Below are 22,268 nucleotides of genomic sequence, written 5' to 3'. Positions count from 1 at the left end.
AATAAATATTTATTTTTTTCGGTCGCTATTAGAAGGATTAACCGTGCTGCTGGTTGGCTTTGGGAGGATGGAAGCTGCGATTAAACCTCAAAATAAGTGAAACTTACCAAAGTTGAAATTAAGGCCAGAACTTGTGGACTTTTCATGCCAGTACTTAAAATTACTGGCCCTGGCAACCAGATAAGAATTATACCATCAACCAGACTTCAGAGAGTGACTACCATGGAATGTACCATCACCACGGCCTCAACCTGACTTTACAGTATAAACCGGGCGACGTATCTTGAATGGCAGCCGAGTGTAACCAGAGATGGCCCGGGCTGCGATAGGAACCCAGCTCTCTTCCAATCGACGGCTCGGTAGGCGGGACTTCCGACGCCAGTACAATTTGTCCGTTACTGGCGCGAGGATTATTTGTTCGAAACCTGGCGCTCGAACGCCCGCGGAGTGAGGCGGGAAGAGCGCAGCCACCTACAGTTCACGACTTTGTCACGTGGTGTTTTTGCTCACTCCGAATGGGCAACGGCTGCAGATGATTGACAGGTGGAGGAGGAGATCGATTTTAAGATGCCCGGCGAAAGGTCATTGGTAATATCAATTTTGTAGATTAAGAGGAATAAATGAAATGATGGGCATTGTTACAAGACTCTCAGATTGCTCTAAATTAGTCCTGCAAAAGTGGTGGTGGTGGTGGAGAAGATTAGATTCCCTAGCGTGGAAACAGGCCCTTCGGCCCAATCAGTCCACACTGACCCTCCGAAGAGCTGCCCACCTCTGACTAATGCACCTTAACATTATGGGCAATTTAGTATGGCCAATTCACCTGACCTGCACATCTTTGGATTGTGAGAGGAAACACACAGAGACGGGGAGAATGTGTAAACTCCACAACAGTCACCCGAGGCTGGAATCAAACCTGGGACCCTGGTGCTGTGAGGCAGCAGTGCTAACCACTGAGCCACCGTGCCGCCTCACTCATTAGAGCAGTTCTGGTTTGCCCTGTTCTACTCATTTTACTACCACATCTACATTGTCCTATAATTTAAATTTTTCTTCCTGTTTACCACATAACCAATTTTCATGTCACCTTGTAAGTTACTGCTCAAAATACTCCAGTTAGTGCATAGTTCATTAATGTACATTACAAACAACAAGATCCAAAATCAGTTTTGGATCTCACGGGCTCTTACATTCTTGTTCAATCTCCAATATGACACCACATCAAAAGTCTGACAAATCCATACAGACTACTTCAACTGAACTACATTGATTAGCATAGCCAGTGACCTGAAAAACTCAAATCTGATTTGACCAGATGACCCATAACAAATCTAAATTAACCGGCCTTGATTAATCCTTAAGTCTGCAAATGGAGATCAATTATGTGACAGGAATATTTTCCACAAGTTACCCTACTGCTGATTTTAGATTCACTGGTCTGTAGTTTCCAGGCTTATCCCTTACAACCTTCTTGAATAAAGGTCACATTTGGCTGTATTGCAGTGTTTTTCCAGCATGCTACCTGACCGGCTGTGCTTTTCCAGCACCACACTTTTTGACTGTCTTCCAATCTTCCTGTGGTTGGAAAGGATTTGAAAATTAATGTCAGGGCCTGTAATTTTCTCCTTTATTTCCAACAGTAATCTGGGATAAATCTCATCTGGGCTTCAATATTTATCCACTTTCAAGTCTGTTAAACCTATTCGTATCCTCTCTCCCTCTGAATTTGTACGAGTATATAACAGCTCCCTCCTTGATTTCTATACCTAGATTGCATTTGTCTTCACTGTAGAGAAAGACTAAGTATTGATTTGAAACCTCAGCTGTATCTTCTGACTCCACAAACATTGCCACTTTGGTTCTTAATAGGAATACTTCATTCCCTGGTTATTACGTTTCCCCCAATATACTCAAAACACTTTTGGATTTTTTTTTGTTTTGCCCACCATAATTTGTCATGGCCCCTCTTCACTGTCTTAATTTTTGAGTTATTCCTTTTGCATTTTCTGTACTTAGAGGGCTCCCTTTGTTTTGAGGCCCTAGAATCTACCAGAAGCCACCCTTTTTCTAAAACTCCTGTTTCCAACCCTGTACACTCTCAAATGTCCAGATTATTTGGATTGTTGGTTCTACTGACTTCCCCTTTACAGAAATATCTTGGCTGTTCACTCTCACTATTTCCTTGTTGAATGACTCCCACTGCTCTGATGATTTACTTAGAAGTAGCTGGTCTCAGTCCAATTTGGTCAGATTTTGTCTTATTGTCAACCTTCCCCCAATTCAGAATCTTTATTTCGAGTCCATTTTTTGTCCTTTGCTATGACTACCTTACTGAGTTACGATCATCATCAATGAAATGCTCTCCTATTGTCTTTCCAACTGTTGTCCAGCTTCTTTCCTTAGTATTAGGACAGCATCATTGGTGGTACAGTGGTTAGCACTGCTGCCTCACAGTGCCAGAGACCCAGGTTCAATTCCCGCCTCAGGCGACTGACTGTGTGGAGTTTGCACATTCTCCCTGTGTCTGCGTGGGTTTGCTCTGGTTTCCTCCCACAGTCCAAAGATGTGCAGGCCAGGTGAATTGGCCATGCTAAATTGCCTGTAGTGTTAGGTAAGGGGTAAATGTAGGGGTATGGGTCGGCTGCGCTTCGGCAGGTCGGTGTGGACTTGTTGGGCCAAAGGCCCTGTTTCCACACTGTAAGTAATCTAATCTAATCATCCTCTCTTTGTAGCACTTTTTAATGTGCTAAATCAGCTTTCTTGGATATATTTTAAGAATTCTGTACCCCTTCTAAGCCTTTCACATTTTATCTATCTGTCTTTAATATTGGCAAAGTTTGCCGACATAAATTGGTCCTTCTATCTCTCCCAGATGGTTGAGAGGTCTATAGTATACTCAACAATGTAATTGCTCCTTTTTATATTTTAAATTTAACCTATTTTTCTAAATAATCTTTTCAGAGAGGCTATTATAAAACTCTGAAGCAGATGGGAATTGAACCTGAGCTGCTCAGTCCAGGGGTATGGCTTTAATTGAGGAACCTTCTAAAATATCACCCCTAGTATTTGCAGTAGTTGACTCCTTGATCAATATTGTGACATGCTTCCTCTTTTCACCCTCTGTCTGGCCTGAAGATTTTATAGTTGAGAGTGTGGTGCTGGAAAAGGCGGCTTCATTCCTGATGAAGGGCTTATGCCCGAAACGTCAATTCTCCTGCTCCTCTGATGAAGTCTGTAAGCCCTTCATCAGGAATGAAGCCGCCTTTTCCAGCACCACACTGTCGACGCTAATCTCCAGTATCTGCAGTCCTCACTTTCTCCTTCCTGAAGATTTTATAGCAGGAATATGGATCCAATAGACTTTCATTGCTAATACAAATAGTTTAAATAATGATATGATATGCATCTCTTCAATCAGCACCCTCGCATCTGCCTTACTCGTCTCCTCGCATTAAAAATAAATGCCATTCAGCCTTGCTGTGCTTCTTAAGTTGACTATATATGCTGTGTCTTCCAAACATATTTTTTCCCCAGCATGACCACTTGAATCTCTCCATCCACTCCAACCTTTCCCTATCCAAACGTGCAACCCTCCATCCCAACCTCCATCTCACCATCAAACCAGCTGACAAGGGAGGCACAGTGATAGTTTGGCACACCAATCTCCAGCTCACTGAAGTCTCACTAACTCGCTAACATCTCCTCCCACCATTCCCTCAATCACGACCCGACCTCTCATCACCAAACCATCTCCAAGACCATCACAATCTCATCATCTCAGGAGATCTCCCATCCACAGCTTCCAACCTCATTGTTCTCCAAACCTGCAATGCCCATTTGTCTCCTCCCCCAAATTCATAAACCTGACTGCCCTAGTTGATCGATCATTTCTGCCTACTCCTGCCCCATTGAACTTATCTCGACTCCATCCTGTCCCCTTTGGTCCAGGAACTCCCCCCTTACGTTAGGGACACCACCCTCACCATTCAACTTCTTCCCCGGTCCCCAACACCTCATTTTCACCATGGACATCCAGTCTCTCTACACTTGTATCCCCCATGAGGAGGGCCTCAAGGTTTCTTCCTCCCACAAACCTAAACAGTCCATGTCCACTGACATTCTCATCTGCCTGGGCAAAAATGGTCCTCACCCTTAACTTTTCCTTTCAATCTTCCTACCTCCATAGAGGTGGCCATGAGTACCTACATGGGTCTGAGCTATGATGGCCTCTTCATAGGGTACGTGGAACAGTCCCTCTTCTGTAGTGCCCATGTAACTATCTTCCACCTTTTTCTCCTCCACATCAATGACTGTATTCGAGCTATCTCATGCTCCCACAAAGAACTGGAACAGTTTGTTCACTTCGATCAACCTTCCCCCAAATTCAGAACTTTTATTTCCACCTTCCATCTTGACCTTAAAATTCACATGACCATCTCTAACACCTCCCTCTCCTTCCGGGACCCCTCTGTCTCCAGCAACTGACTCAGCACCAACATCTATTATAAACCCACTGATTCCCTTGGTTACCTCGATTACACCTCCTCCCACCATCCCTGCAAAAATACAATCTCATACTCCCAATTCCTCCACCTCTGCCATATCTGCTCCAGGACATTCCAGATGTCCTCCTGCTTCAAGGACCGCAATTTCCCCTCCCCCGTGATCAACAATGCCCTCAACCGGATCTCCTCCTTTTCCCGCACCTCTGCCCTCAAACAAAAAACCCTCAACCACAATAAGGAGAAAGTCTCCCGATCTTCACAACCCACCCCACTAACCTCCAAGTCCAAAGCAGCATCCTCCACCACTTCTGCCACCTGCGGTCTGAACCTAGCACCAAAACAATCCCCCCCCCCCGTCCAAGATCCTGAAGAATCACTCCAAGTCCAGGAGAGATTCACGTGCATTTCCTCTTGCGTGATTTATTGCATCAAATGCTCCCAATGTGGTCTCCTCTGTATCAGAGAGGCTGAGTGCAAACTCGGGAACCAGTTCGGGAAATATGTATGGTCCATACACTCCATTCAACACCCACCTTCTTGTTACCAGCCATTTCAACTCCCCCAGCATATTCTTCCTGGGCCGCCTCCACTGTCAACACAAGGCCACATGCAAACTGGAGGAAGAACACCTCATCTTCCGTCTCAGGAGCTTACAACCGTATGGCATTAATATAAAATTCACCACCTTTCAAACCTCCCCACCCACCTCATCCTAGGCCCATGCCCTTCCTCTCCCCTTTAACCTTACTATCCTCCTTCCCACCCATCCACTCCAACCTTCCCATTGACCAATCACTGCCACCTCCTACCTGCATCCACCTATCACCATCTCACCCACCCTCTCAATTTCTCAGCCCCCTTCCCCTCCCCCAGTCCTGATGAAATGTTCCAACCGGAAACACTGACTCCCCTTCTCTGATGCTGCTTGACCTACTGTGCTTTTTCCAGCTCCGCTCTTTATCCACTCTGACTCGCCAGCATTTGCAGTTCTCACTATCTCTAAACAGGACTAGCAAACCTGCACCCCTCCCCTAAATGTTTACCATCATTTCAGATTTCCAGCAAGGGCAGTATTGAGCCATTGGGGGGCAAGGAAATGTTGGATTATGAGATTAGTGAAAGTTATGCATTTTTTTTTGGAGAATCAACTTGTTTATTATTACCATGCTGGAACTGAGATAATATTGCCTGTGCTGCTTCTTTACCTAAAGCATTGCTATATAGGAGGATCTTGGATTGTTAAGGTTTTGAACTCTCCTTTTTATCAGATGAGGTGTTTATATTAAGACCACTCTTCAATGTCATGTGATCCAGTCACGAGGATAGGAAATGTGCAGCAATGGATGAAGGTTTGCTTGCTGAGCTGCAAGGTTCATTTCCAGACGTTTTGTTACCCTACTAGGTAACATCTTCAGTGGGCCTCAGGCGAAGCAATGCGGAATATTCTTGCTTTCTGTTTATATGTTTGGGTTTCTTTGGGTTGGTGATGTCATTTCCTGTGGTGATGTTGTTATTTCCTGTGGTGAAGTCACTTCCTATTCCTTTTCTCAGGGGGTAGTAGATGGGGTCTAACTCTGTTTGTTGATAGAGTTCCGTTTACAATGCCATACCTCTAGGAATTCTCGTGTGTGTATTTGTTTGGCTTGTCCTAGGTTGGATGTGTTGTCCCAGTCAAAATGGTGTCCTTCCTCATCTGCACATGAGGATACTAGTGAGAGGGGGTCATGTCTTTTTGTGGCTAGTTTTCTGCCTGTTTGTCCAATGTAGTGTTTGTTACAGTCATTGCATGGTATTTTGTAAACGACATTAGTTTTGCTCGTTATCTGTATTGGGTCTTTCAAGTTCATTAGCTGCTGTTTTAGTGTGTTGGTGGGTTTGTGGGCTACCAGCAGCAGCCAAGGAACTTGAAAAACCCTTTACAGACAACGAGCAAAACTAATGTCATTTACAAAATACCGTGCAAGGACTGTAACAAACACTACATTGGACAAACAGGCAGAAAACTAGCCACCAGTATATATGAACACCAACTAGCCACAAAAAGACATGACCCTCTCTCACTAGTATCCTCACATACAGATGAGGAAGGACACCACTTCGACTGGGACAAGCCAAACAAAGACACACACGAGAATTCCTAGAAGCACGGCATTCCAAACATGACTCGATCAACAAACACATCGAGTTAGACCCCATCTACCACCCCGAGAAAAGGAATAGGATGTGACTTCACCACAGGAAAATAGCATCACCACTGGAAATGACGTCACCAACCCAAAGAAACCCAAATATGTAAATAGAAAGCAGGAATTTTCAGCATTGCTTCCCCTGAGGCCCACTGAAGATTTTACCTAATAGGGAAATGGAATGTCTGGAAATGAACCTTGCATTTCAGCAAGCAAACCTACATCCAAAACTTCAACCTGATCTACAAAGCTTCTCAAAACTCCTAAAATGCTACAATTTATATTGACATGCCAATTTCCGCTGAATTCAGAAGGAGAAAAGAAAAATTCCAGAGCTTGCATGAACAATACAAAAAAAAGTGCCAAAACCATATGGGCTTGCGTTGATTTGTACTGCCAAAATGAAATTTCAACTCGTCATAATCAACCTCTATTCAAATTTAAGTTGTGCAGGGTGTTGTACAGCCTTCCAATGTTGTGACAGGTCACTAATTACACTTTCTTCCCAATCACTCCTCTCCTCCCTTCCCCTTTCCCTAATTTGGGTATTTCCGAGATGGAATGGCAAAGATGAATGGGTGTAACAGGTCCTGTTACATCACATGCATGCTGTCACCCTAGGCTTGCAGGGGTGTTGAGCAAAGCAGATGCATTGCTGCAGAGAAGAGAGCTCTGCTCCCAATCATCCGTCTCACTTCCCTTCTCATCAGTATGCCGCTTTCCGTTTGGAGAAACTCAAAAGAATCTAGTGAGGTTGCAGGGTGATGGTATTGTGGACAGAGGGATCTGTGCACAGTCTCATGGACTGAATGATAACAGCCAAAGCAAAATGTCTTTCTGTTATTTCAAAATTCCTTTGGATCTTAGGACTATAATCTTTACATCAACAAGGCTACAATTATTTAGTTTTGCCACCAGAGGGAGATGTTGTTGAGAAATAGAGGGCAGATAGCTACATTTAAAAAAAGTTGTTATAGCAATGTTGTGAAGATAGCTTTCTGCAGTTTCAGATGGTGACTCATCACAGCATTTCATATTAATTGTATTAATGATCATTTGGGATTACTTGAGAAATAACTGCATTTCCGTTTGGCATTTTAACAGGGTTATTATGCCATGACATTCATTGTGAAACTAGGATATAAAACAAACTTGCTGTATTCCAATATATTCATTGTATTACAGATTCCATTTGCAATCTATTCAACATTATAACTGAAAATAGATGAAGGCACTTGAGTAGTTGAATAATAAAATGCTGTATGCTATTTAATATATCCCTCACTGTTTAAAAATCAAAGCATCATGAGATAGCAATGAACAAAATAACCTTTTATTCTTCACGTGCACAGCATACCTGCACAAAATTATTTACAAATGATACTGCATTAGAAGTCATGCATGATTCACAATTTTAAGCATTAAAAATACTTCAACTGATTTTCTTTAATAAACTGTTTCAATTGGATGAAGTTATCATGCCATGGAAATAACATCTGTTCCTTGAAATCTGGCATCAAGTTAGACTGATAGAAATGGGATATGTTCAGTAAAATAAATCTCAAATCATGCCATGCTTTGATGCAAGGATGAAGATAATTGACACATGTATATTGTACTTCAGTGTGGAAACCCAGCCAAAAATATTAAAAATATCATTCTGCTTCCAGAATTCTAACTTTCTCCTTGTTACTATTCACATTATAAACAAGCAGATACACTTAGAATTAATTTGCTTTATCTAAAATTATCCTACATTTATCAGCTATGAAAAAGTTTGATTCTGCAAAATTTATTTTCCTCCAATAGTTTCAATACACTAATTAACATAACATGAATATGAAAAATCAATATTCCTTTAGAAATGTATTTATTTAATATGATGTATATATATATACACACACATGGATACATGTGCTTTTGTATGTGATAAATCTTTGAACACTCAAAAGAAAGGGAAACAGTAAAACCCTGCATTGGTAAGGTGCTTTTCAAAGCAATATGGGCATTAGTACTGAAAATGCAAACTGTATTGGCACAGAGCAAAGGCATTACTAAAACTACATTCCACTTCCTAAACGTTTTTGCTTCTTAGAATTCTGGCGTGAAGGCAGTTTCCAAACAAATGATTTTAATGTACTGAATACTGCAAATAAAATCATTTGGAAAAAAGAAAAGCTTCTTCATATGCGTAATTTCTCTTTGGAATCAAGGCACATTTTTATGGTCTGCATTTCATTGGGATTGACCTTTGCACGTTTTCAATGCCATTTGTGCTTAGAAATAAAGAAAACAAACATTCACACAGTATGTAACTACACTTGTTATTTCTTCATTTATATTCCTTAAAATATTATATACATTGACACATTAAATTTATTACTTTCTTGTAGCAAACACCAAGTCAGAGGTACAAAGTGATTGTGACCATTGCAGCCTACAATGTTTTTAAACATTATTTTGAAAACAACTCTGCAGTCAGTCAGTCTGTGGATAATCATTCAGAAGACAGCTTTCCAAAATACCTGCACAAGTGCAAATTACTATATCTGCAAGCAAACTCTTTGTCTGAGTTCTTTAATGTTTGTTTTAGACAGCTCTTTTAAGATACAGTTGGTTTCCTGATGAGATGATTGGCAGCTGGTTGTCCACGTGGTAGCTGATCAAATGACTGACACTATCAAATATGCAGTCCTTTGTCCTCACCTTTTATAGGAGAAAAAAAAAGGGATGCATTAAAAAAAATCTTTAATTTTCACTTAATTTATTTAAAGAGCACAAAAATTCTCCAGTGTGAAGAATGCAAAATACAGTTTCATTTTTAGATAATGAACAATAAAATTGTTAAATATTGCACTGGAAGGGCACAAGTTTAACATACTGAGCTGTCAGTATGAATTACATTCAAGTTAATAAATCAGCACAATAGAAAATACAGTTAGAAGCTCTTTTCTTGCAAAGGAAACAGTAAACCCTTTATTGGTGGAATAAGGTGCCAGAGTTCCTTTAACCTTCAATTACTTCTCTGTATTTGGAAATATTTCTTTTTGCATGTAATTATTTCCCTAGTCTTCATAAGTTGTCTGCATTTGACATTAATTTCTGTATCATAATAATTTTCTCACTGCATCTAAACTATTCACTGATACCTTTTAATCAGGACTATTGTGGCTAAGGCAGATCAACTTAGGGCTTGGATTTGTACCTGGGAGTATGACTTTATTGCGATCAGAGAGACTTGGTTTAAGGAAAAGCATGATTGGCAAAAATGTTCCAGGATATAGATGCTTCAGACAGGACAGGGAGAGAAGTAATGGAGGTGGGGGGGGGGGGAGGAGGGCAGAGGAGTTGCATTGCTGGTCAGGGATGATATCACGGCTGAGCTGAAGGAGAACACTATGGAGGGCTTGAACAATGAAGCGTTATGGGTGGAGTTGAGAAATAAGGGTGCACTTACATTGTTGGGGAGCCTGTAGTATAGCCCCACCAGTGAGTGTGAGGTAGAAGAACAAAGAGGTAAACAGATTATGGAAAGATGTAGAGGCAACAGTATGGTAGTAATGGGAGATTTTAATTTTCCCCAACATTGATTGGGATACACTTAGTACCCGAGTTCTGGATGGGGCAGAATTTGTAAGGAGCGTCTAGGAAAGTTTTTCTACAGCAGTATGTCAATAGTCCGACAAGGGACGGGGCCATATTGGACCTGATGTTGGGGAATGAGCCAGGCCAGGTGGTAGAAGTTACAGTAGGGGATTTCTTTGGGAATAGTGACTACAATTCTCTAAGTTTTAGAATAATCATAGACAAAGATGAGAGTGGTCCTAAGGGACGAGTACTAAACTGGGCCAAGGCCAATTATATCAAAATTAGGCAGGAGCTGGGAAATGTGGACTGGGGGCAGCTATTTGAAAGGAAGTCCACATTTGATATGTGGGAAGCTTTCAAAGATAGGGACATGCCTCTTCTGCACTTTAAAAACAAGGGATAGGAAAGGCAAGATTCGTGAACAGTGGATGACAGGAGAAATTGTGCAACAAGCCAAGAGGAAAAGGGAAGTGTACATAAGGTCCAGGCAGCTTATAATAGAACGGGCCTTGGAGGAATATCGGGAGAATAGGAACATCCTTGAGTATTGAGTACAGGAGTTGGGAGGTCATGTTGTGGCTGTACAGGACATTGGTTAGGCCACTGTTGGAATATTGCGTCCAATTCTGGTCTCCTTCCTATCGGAAAGATGTTGTGAAACTTGAAAGGGTTCAGAAAAGATTTACAAGGATGTTGCCAGGGTTGGAGACAGAGGGTGGTAGGTGTATGGAATGAGCTGCCAGAGGATGTGGTGGAGGCTGGTACAATTGCAACATTTAAGAGGCATTTGGATGGGTATATGAATAGGAAGGATTTGGAGGGATATGGGCCGGGTGCTGGCAGGTGGGACTAGATTGGGTTGGGATATCTGGTCGGCATGGACGGGTTGGACCGAAGGGTCTGTTTCCATGCTGTCCATCTCTATGACTCTATAAACGAGGAATAGTTTAAGGGGTCATGAAATAGCTTTTGCGCGAAGAATTAGGGAGAATCCCAAGGCTTTTATATAAGAAGCAAGAGAGTAACCAGAGAAAGAGTTGGTCCACTAAAGGATAAGGAAGGAAGGTTGTGTGTCGAACCTGAGAAACTGGGTGAGATTCTCAATGATTACTTTGCATCAGTGTTCACTGAGCAACAGGAGGTGATGAATGTTGAGATTAGAGATAGAAGTTTGGTTACTCTGGATCACGTTGAGATAAGGAGGGGCGATGTGTTGGGTAGGCTTAAGGATATTAAAGTGGACAAATCCCCAAGACCGGATGGGATGTATCCCAGATTGCTGAGTAAGGAGAGAGAGGTAATAGCTGGGGCCCTGACAGATATCTTTGTAGCATCCTTAAACACAGGAGAAGGTGCCGGAGGACTGGAGGGTTGCTTTTGTTGTTCCCCTGTACAAGAAGGGTAGTAGGGATATTCCGGGTAACTACAGACCAGTGAGCCTGACATCAGTGTTAGGAAAGTTAATGGAGGAAGTACGGAGGGATAAAAATCTATTTATATTTGGAAAAGAATGGACTTATCAGTGATAGGCAACATGGTTTTGTGTGGGGTAGACCCGCCCTTATCAACTTGAGTTCTTTTGAGGAAGTGACCAAGTTGATAGATGAAAGAAGGGCTGTAGATGTCATATACATGGACTTCAGGAAGGCGTTTAATAAGGTTCCCCATGGTAAACTAATGGAGAAAGTGAAGTCACATGGTGTGCAGGGTGTTCTTGCTAGGTGGATAAAGAACTAGTTGAGCAACAGGAGACAGATTAGTAGTTGAAGGGAGCTTCTCAAAATAGAGAAAGGTGACCAGTGGTGTTCCCCAGGGATCAGTGCTGGGGCCATTGTTGTTTGTAATATACATAAATGACCTGGAAGAGGGCATTGTTAGTCTGATGAGTAAGTTTGCAGATGACACGAAGATTGGTGGAGGAGCAGAAAGTATAGGGGACTGTCAAAGCATACAGATAGACTGGAGAGTTTAAAAATCACACAACACCAGGTTATAGTCCAACAGGTTTAATTGGAAGCACACTAGCTTTCGGAGCGCCGCTCCTTCATCAGGTGATTGTGGAGGACACAATTGTAAGGCACAGAATTTATAGGAAACATTTAGTGTGATGTAACTGAAATTATACATTGAAAAATACCTTGATTGTTGAGTCTTTCATCTGTTCGAATATCCTGGTGTTGTGATTTTTAAACTTTGTACACCCCAGTCTAACATCGACATCTCCAAATCATGACTGGAAAGTTAGACACAGAAGTGGCAGATGGAGTTCAATCCAGGCAAATGTGAGGTGATGCATTTTGGGAAAGCTAATTCTAGAGCGAACTATACTGTAAATGGAAGACCCTTGGGAAAAGTTGATGAGCAGAGAGATCTGGAAGTTCAGGTCCATTGTACCCTGAAGGTGGCTGCATAGGTGAATAGAGTGGTCAAGACGACATATTATGATATGCTTGCCTTCGTCGGATGGGATATGCAGTATAAGAGCTGGCAGGTCACGTTAAAATTGTATAAGACTTTGGTTCGGTCGCATTTAGAATACGATGTACCATTCTGGTCACCACATTACCAAAAGGATGTGGATGCTTTGGAGAGGATGCAGAGAAGGTTTACAAGGATGTTGCCTGGTATGGAAGGTGCTAGCTATGAAGAGGGGTTGAGTAGGTTAGACTTGTTTTCATTAGAAAAAAGGAGATTGAGTGGGTCCTGATTGAGGTCTACAAAATCATGAAGGGTATAGACTGGGTGGATAGAGATAAGCTTATTCCCAGGGTAAGGTCATGCGTTCAAGGTGAGAGGTGAAAAGTTTAAGGGGGATGTTCACGGCAAGTACTTTACACAGATGGTGGCAGGTGCCTGGAACATGTTGCCAGCAGAGATATTAGAGGCAGGCACGGTAGATTCATTTAAGGTGCATCTGGACAGATGCATGAGTAGGTGGGGAGCTGAGGGATACAGATGCTTAGGATTTGAGAAATATAGTTTAGACAGTGGATTTGGATCGGCTCAGGCTTGGGGTGCCGAAGGGCCTGTTACTGGGCTGTAAATTTTCTTTGTTCTTATTTCTAAACTGCAGAAAACAATTAATGCTATCTTAAACATTCTGCCTTGAGTTCTGTCAGCACAGTCTGCACTAGACAGCACAACTAGATAAAAATGAAAGCTTAAAATTGACCCAAGAAAGAAATGCTTTATTTTTCCTCCAATAATTTTCCTAATGCTGGTGTAAAATGCCATAGACTTGAGAAGCATTCAGCTACATTGTCTAACTGACAAACACAACAAACACAACAAACACAACAAACACAACAAACACAACAAACACAACAAACACAACAAACAGTGAAAGCCAGCTGGTAATGAGTCTATAGAAGTGCTCAACCTGTACCTATTCTTGCCCATTCTCAGCACTAACAGATTTTCCATTGGGGACAATGGGATAATGATTAGAAGTGGAAATCTTGGTTGAATTTTTCATTCTTGGATCAAGGTGCTTGAGGTCATTTGCAGACACCAGTGGCAGTCCTAACTCAGCACTGCTTCTAGCTCGATATGAATTAATGCTGAAAATGTGTTGCTGGAAAAGCACAGCAGGTCAGGCAGCATCCAAGGAACAGGAGAATCGACGTTTCAGGCATGAAGGGCTCATGCCCGAAACGTCGATTCTCCTGTTCCTTGGATGCTGCCTGACCTGCTGTGCTTTTCCAGCAACACATTTTCAGCTCTGATCTCCAGCATCTGCAGTCCTCACTTTCTCTGTATGAATTAATACCAACGTGGTCAATATAGTTACACAATAAGCCATCAGGACAACCATGATTACAGACTACAAGGGAAAAAAAAAGTTGTACCATGGTTAAAGGGAGCTAAGCAAATAAAATAGGAACTAATACACAAAATCCAATTTATTTTGCAATACAGTACATTTTAAATAGCAAGAACAAAAGCTATGACAAGCAGAACACAAAGATAGCCAATTCTGTATCCAGACAGCCAAATTTCCCTGTATCTCATGCCTCCTTACTTCCTGAATGAGGAACCTTATCAAATGCCTTTCTAAAATCCATGTATACCACATCCACTGTTAAACCTTCATCAATATGTTTTGTCACATCCTCAAAGAATTCAATAAGGCCTGTGAGGAATGACCTGCCTCTCACAAAGCCATGCTGACTATTTCAAATCAAACTTTGCATTTCTAAATAATCATAAATCCTTTCTCTCAGAATCCTCTCCAATAATTTGCCCAGCACCTAAGACTGACTGGTCTGTGATTTCCAGGATTATCCCTATTCCTTTGCTTGAACAAGGGAATAACATTTGCCACCCTCCAGTCATCTGGCACTATTCCAGTGGAACAGGGAGGACATAAAGATCCTCTCCAAAGGCACAGCGATTTCTTCCCTCGCTTCCTGTTGAAACTTTGGGTATATCCCATCTGGCCCAGGGGACTTATCTATCCTTATGTTTTTCAAAGTTTTCAGCACATTCTCCTCAACATTAATCTGTTTGGCCATATCAGCCTGTTTCCTGTTGTCCTCACAAACATCAAAGTCCCTCTCAGTAGTGAATACTGAAGCAAAGTATTCATTAAGGACCTCCCCAACCTCCTCCAACTCCAGGCACAAGTACCCTCCCTATTCCTGATCAGCTCAACTCTCTCTCTGGCTATCTTCTTGTTCATCACATAAGTGGAGAATGCCTTAGGTTTTCCTTAATGCTACCCATAAAGATTTATTATGCCCTTTCAAGACCTCCTAAGTCCATTCTTCAGTCACTTCCTGGCTACCTTATAACCATCTAGAACCCTATTCTATCCTTGCCTCCTGAATCTTAAGTAAGCTTCCTTCTTCCTCTTGACGAAATGTTCCACAAGACTTGTCACCCAAGGTTCCTTCACCCTACCATCGATTCCTTACCTCAGTGGGACAAACCTATCCAGCACTATCAGCAAGTGCTCCTTAAACAACCTCCACATTTGTCGTGCATTTCCCTGAGAACATTGGTTTCCAATTTCCATGCCCCAGTTCCTGTCTAATACCATTGTAATTCCCCTTTGCCCAATTAAATACTTTCTCATACAGTCTGCTCCTATCCTTCTCCATGACTATAGTAAAGGCCACTATCACTGAAATGTTTTCTCACCGAGAGATCTGTCACCTGGCCTGGTTCGTTGCTAAGCACCAAATCAAATATAGTTTCCCCTCTAGTCGGCCTACCTACATTTTGCATCAGAAATCCTTCCTGGACACACCTGACAAAAACTGCTCCATCCAAACTCTTTGAACTAAGGAGGTTCCAGTCAGTATTAGGGAAGTTAAATCACCCATGGCAACAACCTTGTTACTTCTGTGTCTTTCCAAAATCTGCCTTCCAATCTGCTCCTCTGTATCTCTGCTGCTATTGAGGGGTTTGTAGAAAACGCCCAATAAAGTGACTGCTCGTTTCCAGTTTCTGACTTCCACGCATACTGACTCTGTAGACAAACTCTCCTTAATGACCTCACTTTCTGCAGCTGAGATACTATCCCTGATTCCATGCCACTCCCCCACCTCATTCCCACCTTCCTTTTGAAACATCTAAACCCTGGAACATCCAACAATCATTCCTGCCCCTGTGATATCCAAGTCTCTGTTATGGCTACAAAATCATAGTTCCACTAAAAACATCATAAGGATTTATAAAAACATGTACCAAGTCCATTAATCTTCATTTGGAGACAACAGACATAGGAGATTAAATCAATGTGCTTTTAAATGAAGATCTTGTATTGTTATGTCAACACACTTACAGCCAAGGCTAAGGAACAAGTTAGCCAATATCAATAGTTCATTATTTTGACAGTATGTACCACAGAGTGAAATATGCAAAGGGAAATGAAAAAAAGAAATTGTAGTATTTGTATGCATCATCATCCTGTCATAGAGATGCCTTGATGAACCTTAAGACTTGTACTGCAGACCACCACAATGCAACACCATCAAGACTAATGTGGTAATATTTGCCAGGTAACAAGATTGTAATTTGTAGATTGTAACTTGTATTAGTAACTTGCATTAAAATTAAAAGTATTTCATATTTTTCATGGTAGAACAGGATTTGCTAGATATTTAATACACCTCTGCAGTTGTTGGTTTGCCATGGCATTCTTTAATCTTAAAACTTTTATTGTTATAATTGCTTCTCCACTCTAATACTTACCAAGCCTTCAGGATCCACCAGTAGTAAATGCTTAGCTTGTCCTCCCTGCAGCCCAGTCAGTACATATTGTTCTGGTGTGGTCACACTTTCCCGTACCAGAAAGTCACCATCTTTTATCAGCAGCCTTTCAGCTTCCTGTCTGCTCATTCGTCCACGGTACCAGACTTCCTTTGCCAGCTGCTCTCTCATCGAAGACAAAGTATTGGACAGTGGGACAGCTGTAGTCCTGTTGAATGTTGCAGCATCCACTTGTTCTGTGGTAAAATAATCAGAGTTTGGATAATTATTGTAGACACTTATTTACTCTAAAATAATCAAAAACCAAGGATAAAACACTCACTATAAAGATAAATAGGCTGAGGACAAGCAGCCAGCATCACATAACACTAAACGTTGGTCCTGGATTACATCTGGAATTATACTGCATTTCATCACTGGAGTATTTTTGACATTCGTTTTCGTTCTCCTTCTCTAAAAAAGGTGTCAACTCATGGTCATACATACTTTTCCAGATGCCATCAACTCTCTGGAACCCTACTAACATGACCATTTTTCAGGTGTATTACAAAACAGCAACATTTGTAGGATCTTTAAAAAAGATGACAGAGGAGATAAGAAGTGACAGACTCTATTGTGGAAGTAATGGAACAGTGATCGGGGAGAATAGTTATGGCTGAGTTTACCCTCCCTAATCTGAGGATGCCAAAGTCAACTAAAGCACTTCCACTAACACCCTTTTGTGTTAGCCAAAAAAGGCCAGCAAAGTAAATTGGAGAACTTTGCAAGTTTTATGCTTCAATATCCTACTTTGTGATGCAGTTAACAATTGATCCATCAGAGCACCCAAATTATTTTGTAATTGAATATTAATAGTGTAGAAGTGTTTTGTTCAACCACTTATCAGTCTTGGTGTTAATGTTAAAGCGTTCTCTAATACAAGACAGCTCATTATTATGTTTGTTGTAACACCGCCACAATGCAACATGTTCAACATTGTTATCAAATGTCTATGAAGACAAAACAGAGTGTTCAGATAAATACTGCTACACAATAGTCCAGAACTACATTTAGATACCCTTTGATAGTTATGTTGTTGTTTATTACTTCTGGTAATCCAGCACAACCTCTATGGTCTTGAACTTAAGGATTACATTAATTGCATTTGACCTTTGAATTGAAAAGCAATTTAAGGATAAGTATACACAGGTGAAAGTAAGTGTATATTCATATGGTAGTAATTCTCTTAAATTTGTAACTTTTATCTTTGATTTCACAGGCACAGTAAAGAATGACAACAGCGGGTCATCTACCAGAGAGCAGTGGAGCCCAGGTCATTGAATATAGTTTAGGTGGAGTTATATTTTGATTTACAAGGGAGTTGAGGGTTACGAGAGAGCAGGCAGAAAAGTGAAATTAAGACCACAATCAGATCAACCATCATCTTAGTGATGGCAGAATAGGTTCTAGGGCTCAAAAGGCCTACGTCTTCTGCAGTTCTCTGCTTGTAAGTAATTCTGACCCACAGCAACTTAATCTCCATCACAGTTATGGAAAGGAAGCAGGTCCCAAACCCACCTCAATTCGAACTTGGATTGAACTCCTTCCTGTTGGCACCAATCTGATCCATATCAACCATCCAATCCACCAAGCCAATTGTCCGCTATTAATAAATCAGAATTGCTGTGGCAACATGCACTTTCACATGGATGTAGTAGCTTGGAGCTATGGATTGTGACGGGATAGGCTCCAATTTACTTTCATCACATTGTTGACCAGCAATCTCTCCTCACCATTGACATATGTTTGGAAGGATTACAAGATCATACTCAACCTGTTTGACTGTATTCTGAATGCAATTTCCTTTTCCATCAAATCCTATACTTGCTACTTCTGCTCCTGGTTCTTAAGTTCTTGTAACTGCTACAAATATGTTCTTTTACTGTTTCTTTAAAAGAATGTGATTTTATTTATGGACTACCACAGACTATGTCTGGATTGCATTTCTTCACAAAGTTAAATTAGTGGACTGACAGCAAAGGCACTGATATCTGATGTGCTCATTAGTTAGAACCATATGTTGAGTTAATTTCCTGCAAATTAACAGGAAAACATAGACAAATCATATTACAGATAAGTCCAATTTCCAGAAAAGACTATCAAATGGTTTACTTACACTCTAGTACAATACCAGTTCAGAATGCCTTAAATGAATGCAAAAACAAAAAAAGTGAAACAGACAAAACAAAAATCCTGCAGTGCTAATGACTGCAAATCAGAAATGGCTCGATTCCAGTTCAGAGGTTTCATCAAACCCTTGCTTGCAAATGAAATGCTTCATCTGCACTAAGCAGATGATCTAATTTAATGTTTTAATTTCCATCTGGACCCTGCAGAGCAGGGGTTCTATTAGCATACAGTTTATTGGAAATGTGATAGCCATTTCCTGTGGGGATAGTCATACATCACAAGGACAAATCGTAGTTGGGTGGCTCTGTAAAAAAAAAACTGCATTTTCAAAATTGTATTCTGCTTCATAGAAATGTTAATTTGGTTAATAATTGTGATGCAGTTTTTTTGTAAAGTTAAATAGATTTTGAAATGCTGTGGAGAAGATAGCAAATGTGACACCAATTCATTGTTCTCTGATGCATGTACACCAGGTATTACAATTTGGAGTATATTAATTGAACATCTATGATATAATTATGAATAGGAAGTAACTTTGTTCATGAAAACCTAAATTTATTGCTGCGGGCTAGAAGGATATAAAGAATTACCAGCTGCTTCTGAAACCAACTATCAAGGCATTGTCCACCCTCCTACAAACACTCTCCAGTATTTACCTCAAGCTGCTTTCTCCACTTGCCCAACTGAACCCTACACCCTACCCCACTCTGAGTATTAATCCCTCTATTACGTATTTTGCTGCTACCCATCCGCCTTAAGCTTCCAATTAAATCTAAAACGCGTTGGCTGGAATAGGATCTATTGAGTATTCTGAAGATCAGTCAAGTAAATTTGCCACTTGAACTGTTGTCCAGGTTTTGGTAATATCCTTGCTGTTTATAACTGTCTTGAGAGAGAGCAAAAAGGAGTTCAAAGATTATAGTTGGGTATCAACCAAACCAGGTTCATCTTCCTTCATAACAAATGGAGCAACAGATACAGGTTAAATGTTTCTGCCATGTTCTCCTGAATATTTCTAATGAACAAAATCCTGTTCCTTAAACATAGTTCAAAGGGTGTGATAAATGCATCTTTTTGGTCAAGGCTTAGCTTCTACTTTAAATGCAGCATTTGCAACCCACTTGTTACATTGCAATAATACATGTCTGTGTTGTACATTTGAATTTTGTCACAGACTATTCAGTTTTGCTGTAAAAATGTTTCTTCAGGGATTAACTGCACATATTTTGATAGATTAACCAAGTAGCAGACAACCTCCCTTTCAAATTTACATAACTAGAAATACGGGCATTGCTGGCTAGGCCAGTATTTATTGTACATCGCTAATTGCCCAGAGGGCAGTTTTCTTTCTGCATCTGGAGTGACATGTAGGCCAAACTAGGCAAGGATAACAGTTTCTTTCTCCAAAGGAGATTTATGAACCAGATGGGTTTTACCTGAGAATCAATAATGGTTTCATGATCATCCAATTCCACCATCTGCCATAATGGCATTTGAACCCAGATCCCCAGAACATTATCTGGATCTCTGGATTAATAGTCTCACAGTAATACCATTAGGCCATTGACTCGTCTTGGAAGTTGAGGTTTGACTGATCAACAAACGGTTAGATTTTCAGACGACCATCAGATCAATTTACTGACCAAATTATAACAATGTTGTAAAAGGACTGATCTTGTGCTCCTCACATCTAATTCGGGACATATCCAGAGCAAAACAGTAGGTGGTCAGGCTGGGAGACATTCTAGCTCTCTACAATTTGCAGAATTTTCTGCCTTACAAACAAATATGTGCATCATTATCAGAGTAATTCATTGGGATGGAAAATATCAAGCACTATATTTACCATCCTTGCCCTCATACCAATAGTAGAGGATACAAATAAGCATAACTGCAGTTTGTTTCGAAGATGGACAGGATTTTATGGTTAAGCGGACTCCACAAGATTGTAATCGATTGTAGTTAATGGCCTAGTTTCAACTGATCACTCTACCTTACAAATAAGAAAAATAATTTTGTCTTCAGCTTCCATTGGCTGGTACCCTACCCTTAGATAGCTGAAGCTTACACAGTAGCAAATTCACCAGTTCTTGCTGTCAGAGACAATGCAGGCAGCTATCCCCATCCCTGACCAAAATAAAGAGGTTTTTTTCAGGAAAATTAACCAATGTTATCATGGAATTCCACCCACGTAGCAAATTCCATTCAATGCATCGCCTAGAAATCCCTACCAAAAATGATTGTAACCATTGTGTGTCCATGACTCAAGCCGTCTAGTCAGTTTGATAGCCAATGCCAAAACCACAGCTATGCTGTTTTCTTAATGGTATATTCCTTCATTTTTAAGTTGTATTGATCTACTTTCCTCCCAATGCTGACACTTAGAGGCATTGTACATCTGCAACTTGAAGCTTGTTAATTATAACATGAGAATAATCTAAATGAGAACTCTGAATTTCAGATTCAAAGCAGTGAGTGGGACATTTCAAAAAAGAGTGGGGGAGTCAAAACATTTACCATGTCATCCTACAGCATCATTAACTGTCCCCAGCTACACTATTTTGAAGTTCTAAAATATTGGATGTGCTTTTCATTAAAGTTTTAATTGGTAGAATTAACAAATATATCCTGTGCAAATAACTAAAAGTTATATTTTTAAAAAACTGCCAATGGTGGAGATCACAAGTACAGAAGAAACTTCCAACATTAGCTCAAGTGTGAAAAAGGGAAGTTGCAGATTTGGCACCTGTTATCCATTCCACCAGAAGAGTAGAAAGGGGAGTCAGCCCACTACTGACAGCTTTGTGCTTCTCACCCAAGTTGAATAATTTCATCTATACTCAGAAAATACTTGAAGTATTCAATAGATTCCAAGGTAAATCGTCCATGGTTATTGGCAAGAAATACCTCAAATGGGTTGAACATTTTAAAAGATTCAGTTATCAAATGTGCTGTCAAATTAATAAAATAAACAGCCTATCCTTAAAAGATTACAAAACTACAGAGGCTTCTGAAGCCTGTGTCAATAGTAGCACAACAATGAACTTCAGTTTTGGATGGAAATTCTCAGTCTTTGAATTAACTTACTTTGGTCATATATATCTTTGCACAAGTTAGCAAAGATCTGGCCAGATGCTCCATTCCTGGCAGAAGAGGTGGGTTTCTCCACATTCTGTGTGTTCATATAAGATGGATCATCAAAAAGATCAGACCTGCTGCTGGCTTTGATTGGCAGAATGTTTCTATTAGTTTGTGGAAATCTAGTCCATGAATTGCCTGAAATATTAATTATGTAGGATCCTTACTTTATAGAATCATTGAATTATTGCTTCAACAATAAAAGTAAATATGGAAGTTGCATTTTGTATTCTAAAACAGGTTAAAGTAATTCTGAATTTAAAGCAGCTGTTCATATGCAGATAACTCAGTGGAGCTGTTCAATCTACTTGGTAAATATCTGTTCCTAGAAAACCTTTAGCCGTAAGTAGTTCTAGAGGACATCATCTAATATGCTGTAGAACAAAAGTTGAGTGTACTTATTTCAATCACATCTCACAATAAATCACAACTTAAAAGTCTGAAGCATGCCCATGCTTAAGTAGCC

The 22,268-nt window shown here is 40.6% G+C and overlaps 1 protein-coding gene and 1 long non-coding RNA gene across 7 annotated transcripts in view; one reads left to right on the top strand and one right to left on the bottom strand.

Moving 5' to 3' along the window:
- Positions 1 to 548: 548 nt before the first annotated feature.
- LOC122541007 overlaps positions 549 to 22,268 on the top strand; it is a 48,329-nt gene continuing 26,609 nt past the window's right edge. The window contains exon 1 of the long non-coding RNA XR_006309488.1: positions 549 to 588. This is a non-coding gene — a long non-coding RNA (uncharacterized LOC122541007). The remainder of the gene's footprint in view (positions 589 to 22,268) is intronic.
- Positions 8,009 to 22,268, bottom strand: part of LOC122541005 (SHC-transforming protein 1-like) — a 142,298-nt gene continuing 128,038 nt past the window's right edge. For 5 of the 6 annotated variants that reach the window (XM_043677433.1, XM_043677430.1, XM_043677432.1 and 2 more), the window contains 3 exons: positions 21,752 to 21,940; positions 16,478 to 16,731; positions 8,009 to 9,397 (listed from right to left, as the gene is read on the bottom strand). In XM_043677433.1, coding sequence (XP_043533368.1) covers positions 9,281 to 9,397; positions 16,478 to 16,731; positions 21,752 to 21,940 — 560 coding nt within the window. In that variant the 3' untranslated portion in view covers positions 8,009 to 9,280. The remainder of the gene's footprint in view (positions 9,398 to 16,477; positions 16,732 to 21,751; positions 21,941 to 22,268) is intronic. The other variant, XM_043677429.1, reaches the window with a different exon arrangement.

Source organism: Chiloscyllium plagiosum, chromosome 36 (genome assembly GCF_004010195.1).
Source record: "Chiloscyllium plagiosum isolate BGI_BamShark_2017 chromosome 36, ASM401019v2, whole genome shotgun sequence".
Lineage (NCBI taxonomy): Eukaryota > Metazoa > Chordata > Chondrichthyes > Orectolobiformes > Hemiscylliidae > Chiloscyllium > Chiloscyllium plagiosum.
Note: the sequence above shows the minus strand (reverse complement) of the source record. Positions and strands in the feature narration are given on the sequence as shown.